Source organism: Ricinus communis, chromosome 5 (assembly GCF_019578655.1).
Source record: "Ricinus communis isolate WT05 ecotype wild-type chromosome 5, ASM1957865v1, whole genome shotgun sequence".
Lineage (NCBI taxonomy): Eukaryota > Viridiplantae > Streptophyta > Magnoliopsida > Malpighiales > Euphorbiaceae > Ricinus > Ricinus communis.
Genome location: NC_063260.1, coordinates 23045584 through 23070504, shown reverse-complemented (window position 1 = coordinate 23070504; position 24921 = coordinate 23045584). Strand labels below are relative to the sequence as shown.

The 24921-nt window shown below is 33.9% G+C and overlaps 4 protein-coding genes across 9 annotated transcripts; 3 read left to right on the top strand and 1 right to left on the bottom strand.

Moving 5' to 3' along the window:
- Positions 1-2027: 2027 nt before the first annotated feature.
- On the top strand, positions 2028-7099 carry LOC8258456 (nonsense-mediated mRNA decay factor SMG7-like). Of its 2 annotated transcripts, XM_015715336.3 has the most exons (7): positions 2028-2281; positions 2587-2661; positions 3180-3272; positions 3380-3985; positions 4127-4249; positions 4357-4562; positions 4761-7099. In XM_015715336.3, exons 3-7 carry the CDS (start codon positions 3183-3185, stop codon positions 6808-6810), a joined length of 3075 nt encoding a protein of 1024 aa, XP_015570822.2. In that variant the 5' UTR covers positions 2028-2281; positions 2587-2661; positions 3180-3182; the 3' UTR covers positions 6811-7099. The 2 variants fall into 2 exon arrangements, with proteins under 2 accessions (XP_015570822.2, XP_015570819.2); XM_015715333.3 differs by lacking the exon at positions 2587-2661 and having other exon boundaries at positions 2029-2281.
- Positions 7100-8392: 1293 nt separating this feature from the next.
- Positions 8393-10613, top strand: LOC8258455. Its single transcript, XM_015715344.3, has 3 exons — positions 8393-8780; positions 8900-9057; positions 10122-10613. Exons 1-3 carry the CDS (start codon positions 8709-8711, stop codon positions 10201-10203), a joined length of 312 nt encoding a protein of 103 aa, XP_015570830.1. The 5' UTR covers positions 8393-8708; the 3' UTR covers positions 10204-10613.
- A 2656-nt stretch (positions 10614-13269) lies between these two features.
- Positions 13270-15972, bottom strand: LOC8258454 (B3 domain-containing transcription factor LEC2). Its single transcript, NM_001323686.1, is given in 6 exon segments — positions 13270-13692; positions 14450-14523; positions 14604-14650; positions 14781-14881; positions 15311-15385; positions 15493-15972. Coding segments are annotated over 6 exon segments (1200 nt in total).
- Positions 15973-17641: 1669 nt separating this feature from the next.
- LOC8258453 (transcriptional corepressor LEUNIG_HOMOLOG) lies at positions 17642-24769 on the top strand. 5 transcript variants are annotated; one of them, XM_048374666.1, is made up of 19 exons: positions 17666-17751; positions 17846-17896; positions 18075-18174; positions 18285-18382; positions 18718-18827; positions 18915-19117; positions 19197-19245; positions 19329-19371; positions 19493-19689; positions 20500-20574; positions 20726-20779; positions 20977-21124; positions 21501-21610; positions 21712-21861; positions 22486-22584; positions 22728-22883; positions 23572-23691; positions 23803-24003; positions 24313-24769. In XM_048374666.1, exons 3-19 carry the CDS (start codon positions 18128-18130, stop codon positions 24457-24459), a joined length of 2007 nt encoding a protein of 668 aa, XP_048230623.1. In that variant the 5' UTR covers positions 17666-17751; positions 17846-17896; positions 18075-18127; the 3' UTR covers positions 24460-24769. The 5 variants fall into 5 exon arrangements, with proteins under 5 accessions (XP_025015561.2, XP_025015549.2, XP_015571411.2 ...); XM_025159793.2 differs by having other exon boundaries at positions 17642-17896; positions 19332-19371; XM_025159781.2 differs by having other exon boundaries at positions 17643-17896.
- The last annotated feature ends 152 nt before the right edge of the window (positions 24770-24921 follow it).

Genomic DNA, 24921 nt, shown 5'->3' with positions numbered 1-24921 from the left:
GATAATTTTTATTAATATTTGAAAATTTTACAGATTAATGTTTTAGTTTCAGTATTTAAATTATTTTTTTATTTAACTAAAACTAGATATGCTAAAAAAAGATCAGTATGGTATTTTAGTCGATTTTACGGTTGAATATATTTTTAAATAATTCATATATCTTTTATTTTTTCTTTTCTTAATTTATTTTCAGCGCTATATTCTTAAAAGATTTAATTACTTTTTTATTTTGATCTTCTATCAATACATATCTCAGTACCATCATTCAACTATCGTAAATTTTTTAAATTTATATCAATATTTTCAGCAATATAAGATTAAATAGATGATTTAAAATTGAGGTTTAAATATTTTTTATTATAATTTTTTAATTATAATCCTATTTAATTTTAATTAGATTAACATATAAAAAATGAATATGATAAAAATAAAATGTCGTAATATTAATCTGAAGAAAATATGGTCCAATCATTCACCTAACGAACGACACAAACGCTGCAACGTAGACTGAGTTGTTTTGACTTTCTGTGCGTATGGAAACAAAGTCCTGACTGACTTACTTGTCAGTGGTAATCATATTAATAGTGATTAAAAACTGATGTTCGCAGAACGGATGATGGCTGAGATATTTGTATCATTTATTATCATAAGGTTAAAAACAAAAAGCAGCTTCAGACTTCTTAAATTGTAACCCAATCTTTTTCTTTTTAAGAATAGTCTTAATTAATTGTGTGTGTGACGCGTACACGTATTTATTACATAAACTTTAAAACTTCTCTTACCCACGAAGACCTTCACTCTTTTGGTAAGCGACCCACTTTTTTTTTATTTTTTATTTTTTAATTTAAATAGAATGCACAAAAATGAAATGAAGATCCCATATTAAGTAAGATAAATTTCCTTAATTTCAGTTTATAACAGTAATTAAATTTTTTTAATTATAAACGAGTCAAATTCAAACTATTTAACAAGAATTGTGCAATAGATGAGCCAAACTTGCTCCGTTCCTTGTAAAAGTTAACAAGTTTCAACTATAGTTTATTTGGCAAAGATGCATTTGGTTTTGACCATTGTGGATGGATAGCGCTTATTATTGAGTTCCAACTAACTGGTGGGGTATGTTTAAGTGAGCTTAATAAATTCTATTATTTTATTTATTTAGTTTCTTCTTAATAATGCTATGACTAAGCATGGTATTGGCATCATTCTTAAATAATTTGTTCTTGTATGACTAGGCATATATTATGACTTTGTTTGTATTTGATAGTAACCTGACCTCTCAACAACCCATCACCCTTTGCACACATGTTCATCTAACAATAATTTCCTCTATCATCACATTTTTAACTAAAATAGAAACAGAAAATTCAACACACACAAAAGAAATTCTAATGCTATTCAAACCCATATTATTGACTTGCCAAATAACCTTATCCAAATTTTTTACAATTCCATTTACAATGTCCTAAATACTTTTTAAAGCCACAATTTGGATCTATTTTTACTTTTTCTAGTTCGTTAAAAAAGCTCATGGATTTTATGCTTAATTTGTATCCATATCTATATATTAAATTAATAAATTATTAACACTTATTTATTAATTTAAAATAATAAAATATGTATGAATTATTTAACATTAAATATAAATTGTTTTTATTTATTATAACATATATTACTAAACCAAATAGGAAATTTTCATAATTTATTTATAAGAGATCAATATAATAGTTTGGTGTTTGTCGAGTAAAGAAAGAAATTAGAAAGCATTAGAATAAATTGTAACATGACCTTTTAGAAGTGGCATCTTAATAAAGAATGAAGACAGGAAAAGCATGGCTTAGCTTAGATTGCAAGGGATCCTCCCCATTTTAGTCAAGAATAACTCATGATCATCATTATCACTACGATCAGACTTTTGTAAATTCCCCCCAAAAGAAAAGAAAAGAGTTAGAGCAGGAAAAACATACAGTCATGTTTTGAGTTTCTTTATAAAATATATATACACACACAAGAGTAAAAAACTTCAAAACACTTAACCTCATAATCAGCCACCTTTTCTTATTTTGTCTGTTTCACAACTAAGCAGTGCAAGTGGCTAACTATAACCTTCTTCTTGCTTCTCCCAATCCCCGCGCTTCTCTATCTTTCTCTCTCTGTTTCTTTACTTTTGCTTGGAGGGTTTGGTCTCAAATTTTTGCTTCAAACATTTGCTGCAACTTGCTAACTTTGATAAAGCTTTTACCTTTCGTGGATGGTTTTTGACTCTGCATATACTCTTTAGGTACCTTTTTCTTTTGGTTTTCTTCTTCCTTCTTTATATGATCCTTAAGAGGTCATAACACTAAATCTTTCATGTTGCTGTTTTCAACTTTGATGGGTTAGTTAGTTTGTCTTTGTTTGTTATCTTATAATTATTTTCTTTAGGTTTCTCTTCTTGTTTCTTTCTTGGAAGTCTATTTACGGAATAAAGAGTGTGTTCTTAGTTTACTTTTTAACCTGATTTTCTAATTTCTACGGCTTATGGCATCTAGAAATCGAACAATTCTCACTTCTAGAATTTAAAGAATGCTGTGTTCACTCTTCTAGGTGAAGATGATGATCGTCTTCTTGGTGAGATAGTTGTCTGTTCAAGATTAGACTTTGATTTCTTGCATATTTGAGGTTAGTGTATGGCTTGGTGTCGGTATGTGGGATGTTTTACTTTGGCTGATTTTAAAATTGCCATTATATGTCTTTTACTTAAAGAGCTTAATCTTTGACTTCATATACTATTGAAATGAGAACGTTCTAAGGCCCATTTTGTGCTGCATCTGCCAATTGCTCTTCATGTTTCCAAATTAATTAAAGGAAACAGCTGTAATTTGTTAAAATTCATGCCTATGCTTCCGTACTGTATGATTCCATGTTGCTGGTCACTAGTTGGGTTATTTGGTAGTGAGCTCCTTCTCTCTTTCTTGTCATCTTCCCAATTGTGGTGAATCATTGTAAATGATGTATTTGTGATATATTATGCTATTGAATACCTACAAAATCTTTATGATATTCACTTATTAAATGGCTTCTTGGAGTTGGGTCTTGGAATTGCACTGTGGGTTAGATTACTTATTTGCTACTTGAATTGATCCGCGTTTAACATTATGATGTAGTAGTTGATTCACATTTCCCCTCTCACTGTGTAGTAAATGGCAGGCCAGAGTGGTTTTCCAACTCCAATCAAAGATACAAATAATTCACTCAAGGATCAAAAGGAAAAACCAGCATTTCTCATTGAGGTTAATTTCTGCAACTTCTTTGGCTTGGGATTCTTCAATTATTACAGTAAATTCTGTTTCTCTTTCAAATTTAGTTCTTGATTTTCGAAAATTTGTGTTGGACTTAGGTTGCTGACATAGAAAAACAGCTGTGGGCGCTGATTCATATCAAAGGTCTATTGCACTCTGATGTTCAAGCCCTGTACCACAGAATTTGTTCTACTTACGAGAAAATCATCCTTAGTGATCATGAAGTGTCAGAGCTTCAAGATATTGAATATTCGTTGTGGAAGCTTCACTATAGGCACATTGATGAATTTCGTAAAAGAATAAAGAAAAGTTCGGGTAATGGAGAGGCTACAAAATGTGTGACATCAGAAGGTGCAGGTGCTTCAAGGTTAAGCAGTCACAATCATGCAGAAGGATTTAAGTCATTTCTGTTAGAAGCAACTAGATTTTATCAGAATCTGAGCATAAAGATCAAAAGAAATTATGGGCTTCCAGGAGACTTTTGCTTCTGTAAAAGAGGTGGCAATTCTGTTTCTGTTGAACCAAGGGAAATGCAGAAATTGCAATTTTTATGCCATCGCTTTCTAGTTTGTCTTGGGGATCTTGCTAGATATAGAGAACAATTTGAAAAGTCAGATGTACAGAACCAGGATTGGTCAGTGGCAGTCAAGCATTACTTGGAAGCAACCAAGATCTGGCCACACAGTGGAAACCCCCAAAATCAGGTGCTTTCAACCTACTTTGTATATCTGTTTTGTGCTAGTTATGTGCTTGATATTGAGTCCTTGGTGGCTATTCAAATTTTTCCTTCAAAAGCTACTATCATGGTTATTATATATGTTTGTGACCAAGTACGTTCATCATAGTTGGCAGTGTTGGCTACATATGTTGGTGATGAGTTCCTAGCTCTATACCACTGCATAAGAAGTTTGGCTGTTAGGGAGCCCTTCCCTGATGCATGGAATAACCTTATTTTGTTGTTTGAAAGAGTAAGAACCATTTTTATCTTCCCTCTTAGAAATTTTATCATCTGTGGATTGATGTGATGACTAATGCTTATTTTTGTGCTTTACAATTGTTTCTTATGGTCTTGCAGAATAGGGCATCTCCTTTACAGTCCCTTTCTAATGAGGTTCAGTTTGATGTTTTAAATCCTTCTGAAAGTACTTCTCAGAGTAACACTCGATCATCTAATGATACATCAAATTGTAAGATGGTGGACGGTGCATATGAAGGATCAAGGGAAACTCATTTATGGTCTCTTTTCATCAGAATGATAAGCTTCTTCTTCATTAAATCCAGGTACTCCTTGAAGCATATCCTACTAGGTTTGGTTAAGTAATGATTGTTCTTGATTTGTGGTACTTCCAAAGTTGGCTAGTAATGCTTTGTTGTTTCTGAAATGATAGTTTATGCTATTTGCACATATATTTGCCTGCTTTTATTACAATGCACTCCGACACATAACTGCTGATGTTTCTGCCACTTTTTGATATGCAGTTTGAAGGATTTTCCTTGTACTTTAGCATCTACTTTAAAAGAGCTGGACATATTGTTATCCCTGGATGATAGAAAATTAAATGCTGAATTGGAGTCTTATCAGGCTATGGATTCAGCTAGAACTGGTCCTTTTCGAACTCTTCAAGTTGTATCTATTTTTATTTTTGTCATTGAAAATCTGATGAGCAGCCCAGAAGCAAGGGATTGCAGGAACAAGAATGATCTGCAGCAGTTTGAGTTGATGCGGGAGGCGTGGACTGCTGCCTTTATTTTTATGGGCCGCCTTGCTAATAGATGTTTGAAGGCAAATGTCTTGGACGCTTGTCCTCTTTTACCAGCTTTACTTGTTTTCTCAGAGTGGTTGGTTAGCATCCTTGATCAAGCAGAAAATTATGGATCTGATGAGAAATGTACAAGTGATATGCTTTACTTTCTTGGTGCTTTTCTTGAAATTCTAAGGCGGATTGATAATAATAAGGGTGAAGTGAAGGCTCCAGGCAGCATTGCTCTTTGGGAAGACTATGAGTTGAGGGGCTTTGCACCAGTAGCTTGTTCTCATGTTTCCTTAGATTTTTCAACTCACTGGACAAATGCAGACAGTTATAAAAGTGGAACTCAGTGCCGTGCCCACCGCATTATTAATACTGCAATAAAGATTTCGGACAGATCAAATAGTAGCCAGGAGTGGATTTGCCATGACAAGTTAAGAGAAAAATTTTATGTACCAGAGTCGAATAAATGTCCACAGAGGCAAGAAACTGAGATGGTGAAGTCCCTTACTGGTGTTGATGAATTGAAAGACTGCGATCAACATATTCCCAAGATGACTAAAGAATCTAAGATGGAGGAGAAACCAAGTAACTCTCCTGTGGTTAGCAAATCTATTGCCACAGAGGATGAAGAAGTCATTCTCTTCAAGCCACTGACAAGATACAATTCAGCACCACTTTATGGTGGTATCATGGCTAATGATCAAATGAAACCTGAAGATACAGTTGACCAGACAGTACTTGCTGATGAATGCCTGCGACGTGCGACTTCAGTACTAATAGCACAAAACCAGGCTCAGGATGATCCTTCAGCATTTCATTCTGATTTTTCTAGTTTCAGACGCAACAAATCAGTGCAACAGCAGGATGAAATAGTGCACCTATGTTCAGAAGCCTCCAACTCTTCGGGGCCTCCCTCATTCAGCACCTCCCTTTCTACTGGACCACCCTCACTCAACGCGTGGGTCCTTGATAGAGGAAGTTTAAGTAATGACAGAGTGAAAGGGAAAAGAGATATGAATAAACATAGCATTCCACCTATTGAGGAAGTAGCCTCCGCATCCTTGGACTATCTCTCGATCAGCAGTACTGTTAACTCTGTCATTAGTTCTGGGCATGAACCTGTGACCATCCATAACTCTTCTATTGCTTACTCAGCACCAGTGCCGTCTGCCCCCTTCCTGCCTGATGATGCTGTTTGGATCAATGGCATTCAATCTACCTTGTCCAACTACAATGGCGCAGGAAACCTCAACAGAACAAATAACCTCTTTGATGCATCACAAGTGAGTGGATACTCCAATTGGACAGGTTCTTATCAGCCGCTTGATTATGGTCTCAACATTCCAGGTTTCATAGATGGGTGCCCCCCAATGCGACGAATGACTTCTTCCGAATGGCTTCGTCAATATAGGGAAAATCACAATCTTGAGCGAACCCCAAGTCATGTATGGCCAGGAAATGCTTATGCTGCTGTGAATACAGGAAACTTATATGGTAATGACATGTCAAAGTCGGGTCTTTTTGAACAATTTGGAGTTCCTTTGGTTGCTAACCCACTGATTTACGAGGAGAGCTCATCATTGCATTCTGGTTTTCCTCCTGGCTATGGCACTGTTGAGCACAGGAGGGAGAAGCTCTATCATGGTTATCAAAGACCAAGCCCTTATGGATGCGGTGCCGCGAATGAGCCACAGCCACTTCTGCAGTATCTTAAGGAAAAAGAATGGCTGCTCCAGCAAGATCCAACCTTGAGAGGTCCTACATTTATGGGAGGTTGAAACTATCAAAATAAACACAGGCAAATATGAGCATTCTACGGAGGCTTCATTAGAACTTCGTGTGGCACATAATGATTTTGGTAGGCCTTAACTAATCATTTACATGTGTTTATTAATAAATGGATATGTTGTACATATAATGTATGATAAGAGTATGAGTTAGGAAAAATGCTTTAGAAAGTGTCAGGGAGAATGAGCATTCAGCTGTGTGCTTCCTATTGATCATGTATTATAAACATTGTGGACCATCTCCTGCTGCCCAACAAGCTCTTAAAGATCTTCAGCTAAACAAGATGTTTTTTTTCATACATATAAACAAGAAATTCGAAAATCACATTGGAAAAGTAATTTTGATTTATAAAAGAGATAGAAATGTTGAAGGCAATCCGTCCAAATAAAACGAGTCGCCATCCTGCGTCAAAGAGACTAAAAGATGATGTCAATTTGAGTCCTCAACTTAATTCATTATGGACAATCAATTCCAATTTTATATTCCTAATTTTATATGTTATGGCTAATTCATCCAATTCTATCATAAATTGTAGAAATATGTATTCTCTTTTTTGTTCTCCAAAAGAGCTACTAATCTATTATATATATATATATATATAGACCAAGTTTCTCCATGAAATTTCATGTGGTAAGATTCTATAAGGTCATTGTCATATATTATATTTCAATAAAAAAATAACCATACGACACATTCATAAAAATATTAACTATAAATTTTTATAAAATAATTAAGTGTGATTTAAACGCTAATAATAGATATGGTATTTATGACTTATTTAAATATAAAATTATTATATAGTATAACAATTATTATAGCTATTACAAATTAATAATAAATTAATTATAAATTAAATTATATAATATATTAAATAAAAATTCTAAATACAAAATAAATAAAATAATTGTATAGTAGCATGAGCAAAGTGCTAGTAATATTATAAACTCAGAAAATAATAACTTTTGAAGGCAATTATTTTGAAATTACTTGTTTTTGGACACTATTAAAAGTAGCTTTAGGTTTTGTTGTTTTTGAGTTTTTTTTATGTTCTAAAACAATTAAATTCATTTATACCTTTTTAATGCTATTAGAAAATAACAGTTTCAAATTATTATTATTGGAATAAGATTTAATTTGCCCTCTCAATTTATAAGTAAAGTTTAAAACTTTTAGGATAATTTAATATAAAATTTTATCATTTTGGCTCAATTTAATCTATATTTAGGAGAGTAAATTTCACAATCTCTAATATAAGAGCGATGCTATAAAAAAATGAATATTAATTTTAAATAATTTAAAATTTTTGAATTAATAAAATATATTTTAATTATATATTTAAATTATATTTAGATAATAAAATAAGTTTTAAGAATTATTAAATTATTTTTATTTATCGAGGGAGTTCAATTATGAAGAAAATTGAGCTATGAAGGTAAAATTTTAGGCTGATTTGGACAAAAATCGACAAAAGAAGTGAACTGATCATTTTCGAAAGATTTGAGGTGGAAATTGAACCAGACTCATTATTTTGCTGTTTTCAAGCTTTTGTGCCCAAATATATTAAATTTATTTTCAACATAAATTATAATATATTAAGCTCTAATCGACATTTTTTTTTTGAAATGTCTAATCAACATCTTCGAGTTGGTGCTTTTGTCACCAGTGGAATCCACAGCAACGGCAAGTAAGCCCTTGAGCCGCAGTATGTTAAATGCAATTTAGCCCCGAGCCTCGAGCCCAATACGACGACGTTTCACTTTTTAGGTATCCAAATAGCATGCCCCAATTCTACTACTTCATCTTCTCTAACCTCTCTTCCTTGGCGAAAAATTCAACTGGTGGATCTAATATCCAAAGCTACCAAAAGAGAAAATAAATAAATAAATATATGGAAGAGAAGCATCAGGACATTTCATCAGCAAAAGCTGTCTTATTAGGAGCTCTAGCTTCTGGTGTCAACGTTAGTGCTACTACTGATATAATCTTTAGCATATTTTTGTATGCTCATGTAATGTAACATGGGCAGTGATATTACAATCTTCAATTAAATTACTGATCTTTTTGCTGTTTAATTTTCAGGGTCCTACATGGAATGCACTAAAATCTGCGTTTTTGTTACTGGGTCTATGCCTTGCTGTTATGCTTGGTTTAGCCTTCTCTTCAAGTGACTCTTTATTGGTACTTCATGTTGGGTTTCTTGTTCTAATCACTGCCACCCTATTTTTACTACTTAGCTGGTATGTAATTTTTTTCTTAAAAAAAAAAAAAACCTACTTTTTGACCAAGTTGTATCAATTGAACAACGGATTACTTTGGGTCGTCTTACTTCTTCTTTTGGTTTTGGTTTGAAGTATGGTACTTTTGGTTGGTGAAGTTCCAAGAACTTTGGTGGTGTTATTTATTTTGTTTATTCCACTCTATGCTTAGATTTCTCCATGTAGGCTGTGGGTAGAGCTGTATTATGACCATTTCTCGTTTTCGTTGTTTTCTGATGTATTATAGTGTGTTCAGAACCAGAATGCAACTCCAAATTGATCTGTGTCTCCAATTTCATTGCTGTATGAACCATGTCTAAATTTATGAGCATTCTTTGGCTATAAAAAGTTACACATCCCAAATCTCTCTCCATTTTCATATTTATGCTGGGGAAATTTTAGATCCTAAAATTTGCAAACATACAGTATTAGATGAATGGTGTTAAATTTAAGGGTTACTTTATTAATTTTATGTTTGCTGATTAAAACCGATCAATTACACTGTCAATGGTCCTCTGACGAGAATATTCTTGTAGATTTTACTTGGCCTCAGTGCTGTCTGAACTGGCTGTTGTATTGGCTTTCTAAAATGTAATTGTCCTTAATTATTTTTCTAATAGAATAAAAAGCTAATTAGCCGCCCCTTATCGGTCACTGCATTATCAAAATGTTGTTATGATGTTATCTATTCATTGCTAAGCTGGAGGTCATCATTATTTTGGTCAAATTGTACATAGAGAACTGAGAAATAAGAAGTAAATTAAGCTGTCTGTGATGTGTTAGTAGGGATATTAGAGTACTTTATCAATTTTCTTGAAAAACCTGGAATTGCAGGTTCCTTGTTTTCAGATTCAACCATTAATAAGCGAAGTGGTAAATGCAAGAGAAGAGAAAGCAGTGCTTTCTTACAGATTCATTTGGCCTGTACTTCTGAGTTTCAGTGGGGGGCTTTTAAAAGATAATTCAAATGAAAATCACATCTCGTATATGGCTGATAGGAACACTTTAACTTGTATTCCTAAAGCAGAGTTGATTTTTTTCTGCAGGTTTCTTTCTCAGATTGGTCTGGTTTCAGTGGAACATCAAATGCGAGAAATGGACTTGGTCCCAAATGATCATAATGAATGAGAGGAGAAGATAGTTCTCATTATATTTTTTTGGCAGAGGAGACAAAGTAAGACACCATCAGCAAAAGTAGTAGCTGTAAGACATCACCTCATGATAATTTTAATTGAAAAGATGGTTACATGTTACACATTCATCTCTAAAGAAATGAGAAGAAAAGAAAACAAGTGCAGCAAGGAAACCATACAGCTCTTCATAATGCATTCACGAGAAAATCTTGGCGTGCATAATTGCTTTGGTTCTATCAATTACTTTTTCCTTCCTTCTCCTTATGCTTGTCTTTTTTGGCCTTGATGAAACAGAAACATGAGCAACATGGAAACTGAAACATGAACTTCATCTCTTTGATGTTGATTTCAAATGTTTGGAAATACTTGCCATATATATAGCTCCGCCCTTGGCTGTTTTATTTAGCATATGATCTGTTTGGATGCCATTCCTATCTCTCTATACATGCAAAGATGCCTAACTTCTCCATTTTCATATTCATGGCTATTGGTATCTATCTTAAGCTTCTCCGTTTGGCCTTATTCCTACTGGCATTAGACAGGGCAAAAGGAACAAAAAAGAAAAGTTTTAAAAAGAGAGTTGGTTTTATAATGCTTTACTTCAAGGAATAGCTTTCAAAGCTTTTTTATAAAGAAAAGCATAGGGACTAGAGAATATATTCCTTCATGAAGTGGGTTCAACAATGGAGGGGCATCTGAAAAAGAACAGGAATACATGCCATTCTACTTCTGCTACTCTGTTGCTGATTCTGGTTTCATATAGAGGGTGAAAATGCTGGGATATTGTTAAGTCGTTTCTCCAATAGGATAATATTTTGTGGTCGACTGGTTATAGACCTGACAAGGCTTACTCTCTGTATGCTTTCAAGGTTCCGAATTGCTGTTCGGCTTCCTAATTTCTAAACAATGCCATCTAAAATGATCAAATAACACAAATAGTCAATGTATGTGGTTGACTCTCTTAATAAAATTAAATATATTGCAATAACGCCATTAGTTTATTGATATACCATTTATAAAGCAAAAGAGAAAAATGTGGTATGTTACTAAATAGTGATCATCGTTAATGGAAACGTGAGCAGAGAATGACTCGTGTCAATAAAATCAATAATTTTAATATATTAAATTTTACTAATGAATTTATTCAAATATATTAATTTTTAAAAAGAAACCAGATTTATATAGTTTTTCTTTCTCATTACATATATAAAATTAACCTCTAAATTATTTTTAGTGGTGTTGAAAAAATAAAAAAAAGAAAAGACAATTGCTTCTACTTAAGTGATTGATCAAATTTTTTAACTTTTTTCTTTCTTTTTATTCATTTGGGAAATCTCTAACCTAATAATAAAAGCGTGACGTTGGAGGAGATTAAAATTGTGAGAAATTAAAATAATATTTTATTGAATATGAGATATACATGCCATATTAGTCTGACTTGAAAGTTTACATAGTCATATCTTATCTGGGCCCAACCTCAATTTCACAAGTAATCACACCTGGACAATCGTCTTTAGTCGTTTAGGTGGTTCAACCAAGAATCATTCTGCATGTAGAAGGTCCATTTCATGATCAACGGTCGAATATTTCAGACTTAATTTACACTTTTCACTTATATATGGTTTCTGTTTCAGTTTAGTCATGGTTCCATTCTAGTCCAAATCTTAAAAGAATTTAAACTTGATTTTAAACAGTTATAGAATTATTACTTTTTAAGATTATTAGACCTTTTAATTTGTTTCATATATACTTTCCATATCATTTATTACAGCTATATGCTTTATTGAGTTACAGAATTATTATTTAAATTATATAACTTTTTTTTTATGTGAATAGTTATTAAAATTTAATTTTGTATGAAATATAAGATTGGAATCGGCTTAATTAAAATATAATATTCTTATATACAGTTAATATTTTATTTTGTAATTGGATCAACTTTAAACATAAATTTAAATTTATAAACTTAAAAATTTAATTAATTAAATTAATATTTTATCATTTAATGATTGAATAGAATCTATTAAAATTCAATAGAAAGTTCAACCATTAACTAATCTTTCTCTCCTTTTAAGATTCTAAGAAATTGGAACCCCGCCAATTTAGAACCGATTCCAAATTTTCACAAATTCAAACTGGCTCTTTGGCCAGATCTAAACTGTAATGATCGAGGAAAAGACAATATATAAAGCTGAAAAGAGGCATAGCCACTAACAATTGAGTTCCATTTTTTAATCTATACATTGTTTAACATGACGGTGATGGTTACTATAAAATTCACAAAAACTAACATGTCGGTTAAAGTTTTTGTAGGTTTTGCCAGAAAAAACTAATCCCTTTCTATAAAGTTGATACACATCAATAATGGTGACTTGATATTATAATCTGACCAACCAATACCATTTTCATTGTTACTTCGTTTTTCCCAAAACTTTTCTACTTCTTCTAGTTAATGTGAACTGAAAATGCTTTCATGCTTGAAAACAATATGTTTTATATATATATATGACATTATACTATAAAATTATCATGGCGCATCTAAGAAAAATTTGCAGCATAAATTGACCATCTAGCATCTGCCAAAGAAAATTTACAATTACAGAGGCTAACCAACCAATATCACAAAGTGAATTCTACGTTCAATGCGTTTACATACATTTAGAACTCAATTAGACTTGTTTCAAAATAAAACTAGTAAGGAATTATCCATGCAATACTTTTTTTTCTGTAGTAATTTCAATTCATTAGGCAAGGCATTCCAAAACAACAGGTCTTTTAAATAAATAACACTAACTTCTTCCATCTTTCCCCATCAGAAAGAAAGAAAAAGAAAAGGAGTAACTTTCAAAAATTTAATATCCTATAACGACAAGGTCCTTTTTCCCTATGACCTAAACAGAAACAACTGCCCAGATATAATCAGGTATGAGTAAATATTACAAAGCCAATAACATATTATAATTACTTGCCATATCTGCTATGATTTAACAAACATATGTTTCTGCACTTATATGCCACAGAACTTGATAGCTTGGAAAGCTAACACATAGCTAGGCTTTGATCAAAGAGAAAAATTATACCTATTGACATCAGGAAGAACATCAAGGGCAGTATAGAAGTCATCAATGTAGTGATCATCTACAACTCTCATTGTACTGTGTGCTGAAGACGAGGGTTGTATGGCCATGGCTGCAGCTGTCGATTGGGGATAGATGCTTATGCTGGTGAGATTGTTGAATGGACCATAATTCTTCTCTTCCTCTTTGTGTCTATAAGGAGCAATATCCATAGACAAAGTCACAAGGCTGTTAACTTCTTCTTGCTGTTCTTTATGTTTAAGTTGTTCTATAAGTAGTGCTAATGATGCTTCTTCTTCATCTCTAGCCTGGTATGTATGTGGTATGTATATGTAGTTTTGGTTTGTAGCGTGTTGTTTGCACGATGGCTCAGCTTCTAGTTCTTCAACCTTCTTGATGGAAAAATACTGCCTCCTCGCATGAGGAAAGACTTTGGGAGTCAGAATATAGCAAATTGAAGGCGCAACCGGTATTGAAAGATTCAAGCATTATGAAATTTGTGTTGATTGAAGAGATGCAAATGGGCAAATGAAGGTTTCTATTTATGCTATTATACTCATTTGGGATGTTAGCGATGGAATGAAAAATAAGGAAGATTAGAAAAGATGCATCTGATCCTAAATACCCTCTCCAGTTTCCTCCGTAGAATGAGTGCAAAGCTACATTCAATCATTTCTTTCAATTGCTAAAAACAGACTCAATAAAATTATATAAACTCCAAACCTTCTGTTTGCCTGATGTATCTATTTGAAGAAATCGCTCGCTTTTTAGTTAAGGTCAAGTTCTATGGCCTGCATGCAGCTTGCAACCAGGTAACTAGATATGTCTTAAATCCTACCATACAACTATAGCCCTCGTGCATAAACTCACTTGCCCCTACTTCCTAGTATTCTGTCGTAAGGCAGTTCAACAATTGACACCTAACTGGCTATGTGTGTCAACTTAGCAGTAAAAAGGGGCCTTCTAAGTTTGTCTTAGTAGCGTTGTTGCTTTATCCTTTCATATCCTTCCAAAGATGTGTCAGCAGTATAGAAAAGGTCAAGGGTAACATTGTCACATAGCTAAACAGACCACCCTTTCCCAATTATTAATCCAACTATAATACTGAACATAAACTTAAATTATTACTATAATTGTAGTACAAGGAAGATAAGATGAACTCACGAGTTTCTTGCTCTCATCCTCGTAAAGTGTAAGGGAATCTCCAATCCTCATCCCATTTTGCTTCACAAAATCTCCTACACATTGTAAGAGAGATTTTATATAGTGATAAATATGGACACGAAAGAGAATGTTGGAGACTAAAATTCAGACTCACCTGTGTTTTCGAGAACATACATTCTACTTTTGTTGTTAGACCAATATCTATATTTGTAATCGACAGACAAACAAAATGGCCTTAATCAGGTAACATCATCCCAATATACGTAGCAGCTTAAAAGAAAACATTTGTAAGAAAATAAGAGGAAAGGGTATATAACATTCACATGCTTACTTGTACTTCAAGCTCCACTCTTTTGTAGAGCATACATCTCTGATTGCAACTAGGATACCTTCTTTATCAGAGAGGATAGGAAGATTTTCCTCTGCCTCTCTCTGGATTGACATGCAAGAAGCACAAATAGGATATACATAAGATATCAGTGAAGATGACGATTACCACATCTTATTATAAAATAGTAAACAGCAATGAAGAAAATCCTTAATAATAAGTTGCCAGATAATGATAGTGATTCTTGTTTACTATATCATCGCAAGGATATGTAATTATATCTTTCTTATCTTTTTTGCCCATGTCTTGTTTTTGTGCACCAATAGATAGGTCAGGAAGAGATTAGTTATTGGGCAGTCTAAAATAAATCACAATAATCTCAGTGTTCAAGAAAAGGGCAAGTCAAACAAAGGTATTCGTTGGGTATTGAACCTCTTTTCATTCTATCTAGAAGAGATACTGAAACAAGCAAAGTCTGCAAAACAAAATTACTGGTCCTAGAAAAATGCACTTATTCATCAAGGAAACTTCACCTTTGGAAGGACAATCCTCCCAAGAGAACCAACATCACTGGTCTTTAAGTCCTTCCTCAGCAACACTCTTAGTTTCTGCAAGCCAAGCGGAAAAACACAATTAGACACTATAAAGATCTAAGCACAAAAATCAAACACATGGAAACATAAACCTTAGTATATCCAATTCTAAATATATCCACCTTGTTATCTGGGGTGCAGAATTTATAGAGATCTCTCTTACTGGTGCTTTGGCTGTCTTGCATATTGAATGCCAATCTCCTTGTATCCACTTGAATTGAATTAGCACTAGAAGAAGAGTTTCTGCTAAGGCTCCTTTGGCGTGCCAATTTCCGCTTATTCCTTGCAATCTTGGTCTTGTATGCATCAAGAACTTTCTTTCCTTGATCTATCGACAACCCATTTTGTTGTAAAAGCCATGTTTGAATTTCAGTCCCATTCTGACTTAACCAGTAAGGACACATTGAAAATGCTGATGTTGAGTTCTGGCCAGCCTGCTCTGGACGGTATTCTTGTTGAAAATGAGGGCTCTGAAAAGGAGTTGTTGGCATGTTGTCTTCTGCTGGACAATGGTAAGTCTGAGTGGATGAGTTAGAAGATGTTGAGGAGTAGCACAGTGGTCTACGGATAGAAGAGAACTGGGAATTCTGGAAAGAATCCATTGTTTCTTTGCTACAATTGGTGGAAATGATGGTGCTGCCATTGCTGTTTGTAGATAAAGGTGAAAAAAGGTTCTCCATTTATCAAAATGGCACTGAATGGTGACAATGGGCTTTTGGGGGAATGTATTGGTGATCAGAAAGAATTGTGTGGGAGGGCTGGTGGGTGTTTTTCATTTCCTAGTCAGTGCAAATCTGGAGAGAGACGGTCATGGGGGGTGCAAATTGCTGCCAATAGATAGAACCCAGGTGTTGAAAAAGCAAGAGAAACGCGCCAAGAGGTGCAGAGAGGTCGGTGTAGAGAGAGAAAAGGCCATGAAAGAGAGAAAAGAAAGAAAAAAAAGACTGGTTTAGACGAATGAGAAATTGAGGAGAGAATGGCCAATGGAGTGAAGATGGGTGACAAGTGGCCGGAGAGAGGTGGTCGAGATGTATATCAAGCTAAACTTGTTATATGCTCAATTAAAGAATTATCTGCCATGTTTGATTGAGTATGAGATATACATACCATAAAAATATGATGTTTACATGGAAACTTTATTTATCTCTTATCTGGCGCCTGCAAATTGAGTTGGCCAACCTCAATCTTCATAGCTCCCATTCAGAACAAGTCATTAGGACTCTGTAATTATCAAGAACAAAATTAAAAATGTTGAAATACTTCAAACGCAGGCGTAGCCACCAACAGTTGAGTTTCTCTCTTCATGCATACAATTTTGGTAAAGAGTCAAATATATATTGAAAAAACATACACGTAATTTTGAAAAACTACATAACTTCGTTAAAAAAAGATATTTGTTCTAGCAAGTTAGTCGATAAACCCAAGTTCATACATGAAATTTACATAAAAATATATATTATTATACCAAATCATGTACATAAATAATATATTTTATCTTAAATTTTTTTATATATATATATATAAAAAAATTTCAACAAATTATGATTTACGTGGAATTTATTTTTGTTTATAACTAACCCAACCATTAGAAATTTAATTATTCCTATATAAATATAACTATGGCGAATCTCTACCATATATGCAAACCTAATTTAGGAAGATTACTAACCAACTTTTGCCTTTTTTCTTATTTTATAAAAAAAAAAATCAATTATTTTGAGTCAATTTCATGTACATCTCAATCAATTAATTATTTAGTTGGCCACTTAGACAAATTAAGAAAGAAAAATTTTCATTATCAATTTGTGCATTCATAATATATTCTAAATATTAGTGAGGACTCGAAATAAAATTGTAAAAATTAATTTCAAATTTTATATCTACTATTGGATTAGTAATATTGATATTGTCTTTAATGGCAGTGAAGAGATAAATAGTTTTAAATATTTGTGTGTAATTACAGTTAAAGAGTGTATGCCCTAGAATTCTCAAATTTAATACCGTCAATTTGACTTTTTAGCCTGGTAATTTCCTTTTCCTTTTGGATAAAGACGGAAGTGATTGACTGAAAAACTCGAATCTCTTTGATAGCTTAATATTTGGCTTTAAAAAAAGAAACAAATAACTGAGTAAATTAACTCTCTTACTGTACGGTGTATAGAATGATTTTATTGGTCTGCTGACAAATAATGAAATAAATTACAGAAAATTATCAATTATTACGTACCCATCAAATTGTAATCCACATCATCGTCCGTACGCCGTATAAATCTAGCCGCCACCAATGCCATCCCCCTTTCTCACCAGGCCAGCAGCAGCTGCTTCTATAAATTAAAAGAAGAAGAAAGAAAAGAAAAGAGAATTCACACCGTCTTCCTCGGGTCTTTTTCTCTCTTTCGCTCTCTCTTCCTCAACAAAAAGCCAAAGTTTGTTAGTTTTGTCTCTTTTGTTTTTATTTTCTTTTTCTTTTTTCAGGCTTCGCTTTTGCATGGCACTGTCACTTGCTGCTTAGTTAGTCTTCATCAGGTATTATTTATCTTCATCTTTCTCTCTCTATCTCCATGCGTTTTTTTTCCATGACCAGCGGGTGGGTTTTTTCTTTACTCATCTATCTCCATCTGGGTCTCTTCTATTTTTCATTCTACGTGATTTATACGTAGAACCTGTATGTTTATATAATTCTTTGACTCTTTGGTTTCATTAGCTTGCAAGCGTTAGAGTTTCTGGCGGTGTGATTCTGGCTGAACGCTGATCATCATGGCTTCATCAGATGAAGATTACAAATACTGGGATGCTAAAAATATGTTAGTATTCTCGGTTTAGTTTCCTTTTCTTTTCTTTTCTTTCAATGTGTATTTATATAGTATTTAAGTTTTTTCCTTTTCTTAATTTGATTGGGGTTAATTTATCATAGGCTTGATTTGTACTTGCACGATTATTTGGTGAAAAAGAAGCTACATAAAACTGCTGCAATATTCAGAAAAGAAGCAGATGTTGCTTCAACTTCTGTAGGTATATATATTTCGATTCTTTCTTTTCTCTTTAATTTTTTTAATGAAGTAATTTAATCTTATCTCATGGATGAACTTATCGATTTTGGGTTATTTTAAGGGAAAATAGTATCTTCACAATCGATGTGCATTCTTGATGTTTATAATTATGATAATAAAATTTACCCCATTTTTCTTATGCTGAGATCACTTTTCTTAAGAAAAGTCCTGTTTGTATGCAGTTTCTTTTTTTTTTTTTTCTTTTTTTAGTTTCTATATTTCTTTTGGAGGATTTATATGTATCATCTTTCTCTAAGAATGAAAATAAAATGTGGCTGCTATGTTTCTGGTTTTCAGCGATAGATTCATTTGATGGGTTTTTAACTGAATGGTGGTCAGTATTTTACGAAATTTTTGCGTCTAGGCAACTTAAGCATCAGGAGGCCCAACCAAACTCCATTGTTCAGGTAATAGTTGCTTAATGAAAAGTTTTTTCATGGTTGTTTTAGTATTAAGATGGTGCATTCGTTTTATTGAACTTTATTTTTTCTTAGGCTGGACAAATGACACACAACGACTTGCAAAATGTCTATCCAATTATGCCACCGTTGGCCAAAAATCAGCAGAGGCCAGAACAGTATCCTGTTGGCCCTGACAATAATAAAATGTTGGGCCGCCCTCCTACTTTCATTCTGCCTGCAAGAATGTATGATCAACAGCAGCAACTTAGGCAGCCTATCAGCAACTTAACTCCTACGTATTTATTTCCGGGACATACTTGTATTTCGTCTTAATTGCCTACCATATTTTTCTTTGACTCCTATGTTGTATTTCAGCAATCTCCAGCAGCAAACTAGGAATCTGGGTACACAGCTAGTTGTAACGGTATGGCCTAATTCTGTAGTCTCTTAGTTAAAATTCCAAAGTGCTAACGTTTGATGAAGTTTAAACAATTTGCTTATATGCAGCAGAATAGAAAGGCCAACAGCATCGCTGGAGCTAATCCTACGGGTATTATTCCTCTGGAAACTAACAGAGTTCAAACCGTGATTTAATTGTTAAAAGGAGCTATGAGCTATGATTTTCTATTTGTTATATCTGATAACTTGTATCTTTCCATGTGTGAATGAAGGAGTCAATCAAGTGCCTTTGGACGGGTGGCTTTCAAATTTACTTATGCAGACACCAAACGGTGCGCGACAGTTTCCCACGCCAACAAACCAACTCCAACAGAATCTGTTGGGCCAGCCCTTGGCACTGACACCTGCTAATTTTTATGGTCGATGTCTGATACTTCCCAAGACTAATTTGAGTGGAAAAGGCGCACAGGTTAGTTGATTATAACTTGGTCATAGCCAAGTAAAATTCGAATGCATGCCAAAAGTAGGAAATTTGTTCTGGATTATTATGCATAAAATTCTATAACAGGGATAGCCCAACTTACAAAAGTAACATAAACAACTGTTCCTTATAATAATCATGGACCTATTAGTTCATATAACTCATTTCATTGAAGAAAACTTGGTCTTTAATAAGTCAATTTTATATAATCTGTGTTTAATATGAAAAGCATTTTGATGTGAACTTTATAGATATTCCAGAACATAGCCATCACTAGCTCTGTACTAAATCTAACATTGACTGAAGTTGAATGCAGGATGCTCTTAGAACATGTTGGTTTGGATAGTGAATGATCTTGAAATGTTGACAACTAGCCTAAACATGCTCAGTCAGGGCCAACTCAAAAGTCCAAACCCCCGATACCTGAAGTCAACTAGGAGAGAAATAGTAAATCTCACTATGGTTGAGGTGACTAAAATGAAATGCAATTGAAGTTCATTAATTGAAATCAATCAAAGCAAAATTTTGTGACTATACTGAAGTGCAAAATTCAGATACTTGGTATATTTACTCTGAAATTATTCGATAATAGTATTCCTCTGTGACACGTCTAATGCTTTTAACTCAGATATACTTTTCTTATTCTCTGATTCCACTTACAAATCATTGTCCAACAAAATTTTGACAAGAAAGATGATGGAAATAGCTTCATGTATATCCCAATGCACTTATTGAGTCATCTTTATGAAGTTCTAACTATTCTTTTCTATTATTGTTTACTCTCTTGCAACGAACTAGATGATGGTCCAAACGAAGCAAATTGAAGAGCGCCAAGATGGTCATAATCGGCATCCGCGGCAGCAGTTACCAGACGTACTAATTCTTAACAAGCCAATTTTTATGATTAGGATAGGAAACTATAGATAGCGATGGCACTAATGCTTTGGCAAATTTTGACTTACAATTGCTATGCTTTCCATTCTTGCTGATTTATGTTCTTCTGATGTTACTCGCTTATGTTCAGAATGGAAGAAAGCGAAGAAGATTATCAGATTCAAGAGCCAGAGGCAACATTTTGGTTGGTCAAACACCTTAAATACAAACATGGCGGCCTTTCCTCTTAAAGAGGCCATAAAGTTTGATTGCGCTATCATATCACCATGTTGTTATTTTTCAAAATAAATAAATAAATAAAAACTTTCTGCCAATATGAACCTTTACGAAGCTTATTTATCGGCTAATTGCACCATTCTTTATGGAATGTGCATTTCATAGGGTAGTGCGGAGGCTGAAGTCGATAAACCTGTGGATGAAGTCGAATCCTTTCTGTCTACTGTTGATGATTACATAAGCGACAATGAATGCACTCCTCTTGGCACTTTGAAATATCGTGATTCAGCTTGTAGAAGAACTGGTCAGAAAGGTATATCTCTTAGGCTGATAAAGATATTTTTATCTAGACTTCGTGTATACACCACAACTAATAGGAGAATAACACGTATGTATGGGTGTTTTATAGTTTAGTATTGGATGATTTACACAATATTCAATCATTTAAAACTAATGAATATGTATCAATCATCTATCAATTTGGTATATAAATAGGGATACATACCAAGCCTAGACAAAAAATTTCCCACAAGATGTATATGAAATTAACGCAGTGAACCTTCTGAGCGGTTTACAGCTGGTGTATGTAAACTAAATAACTGTCAAAATGAAATGATGACTGTATGTTTTGTTAATTCTCTGTGCTCATTAGTGTTCTACGTATATGAAGTTTTATTACCATATTCTAGGCTTTACCTTTCAAGAGATTGGTTGCCTTCACTCGAGCAAAAGCAAGGTGTTTTGCTGCCAATTTTCATCTAACGGGAAAGTATTAGCCAGTGCTGGACATGACAAGAAGGTATCTTGAGGCCATCAATCTCTTTAAGTTATATGTTTAGCGTTTTTTTGTATTTACAACACTTCACAAGAGTTGGCTCATGTTTCGGTTTCTGTTGTCAGGTTTTCTTTTGGAATATGGAAAGTTTTGATTTTAATGATTCATCAGAAGGACATTCTTCTCTAATTACAGATGTTCGATTTAAACCAGATTCAACTATACTCGCCACATCTTCCTTTGATAGAACACTGCAAATATGGGATGCAACCAAAGTAATATTAATACTCCTTGTCTCTTCCTTCTATCTTGACTGTACTGCTTCTGTAATCCTTTCCCTTATAAAATTTTGGGTTTCTTCTTAAATTTCTCTTGACTCACAATATACCTTGCTGCTTACTCTTCTTTTTTGACGGACGCTCATCTCATGTTTAGTTTATTTTAATCAACTCCTTGTATTTTTAGTATGAAGTTCCAAGATGGAAACTTCATTCTTCCTTGCTATTTCTATGGAGCATACTTCAATCATTGTTAAAAATTGTTGCAAGGACTGTAATTCTCTGTCAAATTTACAAGATACTGGCCACTTCAGCGTTTGTTGAATGTATTTAAGATTAAACATTGGAAGAGAATGCTTCGCTCACTGCTCCCTGACTATCACTGAAATGTTCCCAGAGTGTAGTTAATGAAGTAAATTAGAATCTTGACTTTATAATTACCTGTGAGTTAACTTTCTTGGACCTTCTGATGGAAAAGGTTGATTTGAGACTTACTTGTTTTGTATTTCTCCTATTAGACATAAAAATGCTATGTGCAGGTTAGAAAAACCAAGCAACATTGTACAAAGAAGTGAGCATCAAGGTATTGAAGCACTCAAATTTTGTTTGGTCTACTTGCAGTTAACGGGTCATTCTACTTCTGCAAGTCAAAATTGGGGCTCTTGGATTAACCAAGGAGCTTCAAATCACAGGCTGGATCACATTGTGTCTGATGTCATTGTAACTTGATCTCTTCTGTGATTTAAAGTCCAAAAGTTCTCATGCATCATTGTTTTAGTGTATTTATTAATATTCAATTTAAGTTGTAACTAACCAGACTCCTATCATGCATTAACATAGTATGAGTTTCCTATACACCGCAGCCGACCAAATCATTGTTTAAGCTTCTTGGGCATGCTGAACAAGTGATGGCATTGGATTTTCATCCAAGAAACGGGGACGTCCTTTGTTCATGCGACAGTAATGATGAGATCCGATTATGGAATGTCAACCGTGGTGCTTGCATAAAAGTCTCTAAGGTTAATCTTGATTCTTATATTCACGATAACATTAGAGTGTATGCTAATATCTGAAATGGCTAATTATTTGGTATTCTATAGTTTGCACAAAGTCTTCAACATCAATTTGAGTTTTGCATTTGAAATACAACTAGATGTTTTCCATGCATTATTTCATGTTGAGGGCGGAATGCTGTCAATAAGTGTTAAATCCTACTTTCTTTTCATGTGTTTGTTAAACACAATCATAATGAAGTGCCATTACTGAAATGAGTACAGAAATAACTACTGACTTCATTGTCAAAGATCATAGCTTTGTTACCTCGAGTTCTGTGAAAATGTAAGCAAATGCACTGCGGAATAGCAGGTTTATTTACCCGTTCATATTAGCTTTCCGATGCTTTTCAACATTTAGTTGGCAAGCAACTTGATTACGTTGTAACATATTCCCTAGCAATTTGCAAGAGGATAAGTAATCCTCTGTGCATTTCTTGGTCAGCATATTCTCGATTGTCAAATTGAAAGGAATATATTCTGCTAAAATTCCATGTTCCCTGACTTGCAATTTCTGAAGTATTTCTCTGTAGAATTAGTAGTTACAGTTACTATTCTGACATAATGTTCTGCTTAGTTCATGATGGTATAATCAAGATTTGTTTAAAATTTTATTACCCCTAATCTTATCTCATTCTCCTTGGAGCAACTGAAGGGAGCCACTAAACAAGTCAGATTCCAGCCTCAATGTGGCCAGTTATTGGCTACTGCCTCTGGAAATAGTATCAATGTAATCGATGTTGAGAATAATAGCCGCATCCAATTCAACTTGAAGGTAATCCTTAAAAGATTCCAAAATTTTACTTGGAGAATATTGTCTTTGTTCCACATCTATGTAGCAATTCCTTCCAGGCTCTCTAGCTGGCTGAGTTCTTTGTCCTTCCAGGGTCATGCGAAACAAATCCTGTCACTTTGCTGGGATATCAGTGGAAAATATATTGCATCTGTCAGTGAAGATAGTGCACGAGTGTGGTCACTTGCATCGGGTGGAAATTGCATGAACGAGTTGCATTCAAATGGCAACAAGTTCCAATCATGCGCCTTTCATCCTGGATATCCGGAACTCCTGATGATTGGTGGTTACCAGGTACTTGCCCCTTAAATAATATTGCTGCTGATAATAATGATAAATACCTTGAAAGGGCATGCCAATTTTGAGGCTGCACTTATGCCTTTACTGGAGCTACCCTGTCTATTTGTTGCCAGTTTCTTTTTTTTTTTTTTTTCTATATATGTTTCCTATTTTGCTTTACTGTAAAAACAGAAATGAACCTCCATGGGCATGACAGTTTTTTCCATGTTACCCTAGCTCTGCCCACTTTACGCTTTTATTGTTGTTTTCTACGTATTGTTCCTTTCCGGTAAAAACCTAATTGCTTGATTTTATATTTTGCAGTCCCTTGAGCTGTGGAATCCAATAGATGATAATAAGACACAATCAATCTCAGCACATAATGGGTTAATTTCTGCACTGGCTGGTTCACTGGAGACTGAAATGATTGCATCAGCAAGCCATGACCGGTGTGTCAAGTTATGGAAATGAGACCTCCCATTGTCTGCTTTATTCACATATCCCACCCATGTGGGGGTTTGTGAATACATCTTATAGCTTCAGAATAGATTGCTTTCACAGTTTCTGACAGGCATACATGGCAATCTTGACGAATTCCATTTTATCAAAGAAAAAAGAAAAGCCAATAGGCTGCCTATAGAACTTGTTTCATAGCCAAACAGGCAACAGTAGAATACTTTTCAATCGTATATCTTATACAGGAATATACTCAAAGATATAATCAAATGTAGGAATCAAGAAAAGAAAGATTGCAATAAGATGCTGAAATGTTTTCTTTTTCTTTCTTTCTCTTTGTTTTTCATTTCACTTTACCTTCTTTTTTTCGATTGTTCACTAAGCAGTTTATATATGAGCAGTATTTTGTTATTGAATGCCTCGTTCGCATGTCTCTGGTTGGTGTCGAGCCATCTTTAAGCATAATAAATATGGAGT

Bases quoted from the DNA above. Each gene is read 5' to 3' on its own strand.
- LOC8258453 (XM_025159781.2), top strand. From the start codon at position 18,128: ATGGCTTCATCAGATGAAGATTACAAATACTGGGATGCTAAAAATAT. The intron at 18,828-18,914 runs GTAATAGTTGCT...ATTTTTTCTTAG, and splicing joins AACCAAACTCCATTGTTCAG to GCTGGACAAATGACACACAA. The intron at 22,585-22,727 runs GTAACTTGATCT...TATACACCGCAG, and splicing joins ACATTGTGTCTGATGTCATT to CCGACCAAATCATTGTTTAA.
- LOC8258455 (XM_015715344.3), top strand. From the start codon at position 8,709: ATGGAAGAGAAGCATCAGGACATTTCATCAGCAAAAGCTGTCTTATTA. The intron at 8,781-8,899 runs GTTAGTGCTACT...TTTAATTTTCAG, and splicing joins CTCTAGCTTCTGGTGTCAAC to GGTCCTACATGGAATGCACT. The intron at 9,058-10,121 runs GTATGTAATTTT...TTTTTTCTGCAG, and splicing joins CTATTTTTACTACTTAGCTG to GTTTCTTTCTCAGATTGGTC.
- LOC8258456 (XM_015715336.3), top strand. From the start codon at position 3,183: ATGGCAGGCCAGAGTGGTTTTCCAACTCCAATCAAAGATACAAATAAT. The intron at 3,986-4,126 runs GTGCTTTCAACC...CGTTCATCATAG, and splicing joins GTGGAAACCCCCAAAATCAG to TTGGCAGTGTTGGCTACATA. The intron at 4,563-4,760 runs GTACTCCTTGAA...TTTGATATGCAG, and splicing joins TTCTTCTTCATTAAATCCAG to TTTGAAGGATTTTCCTTGTA.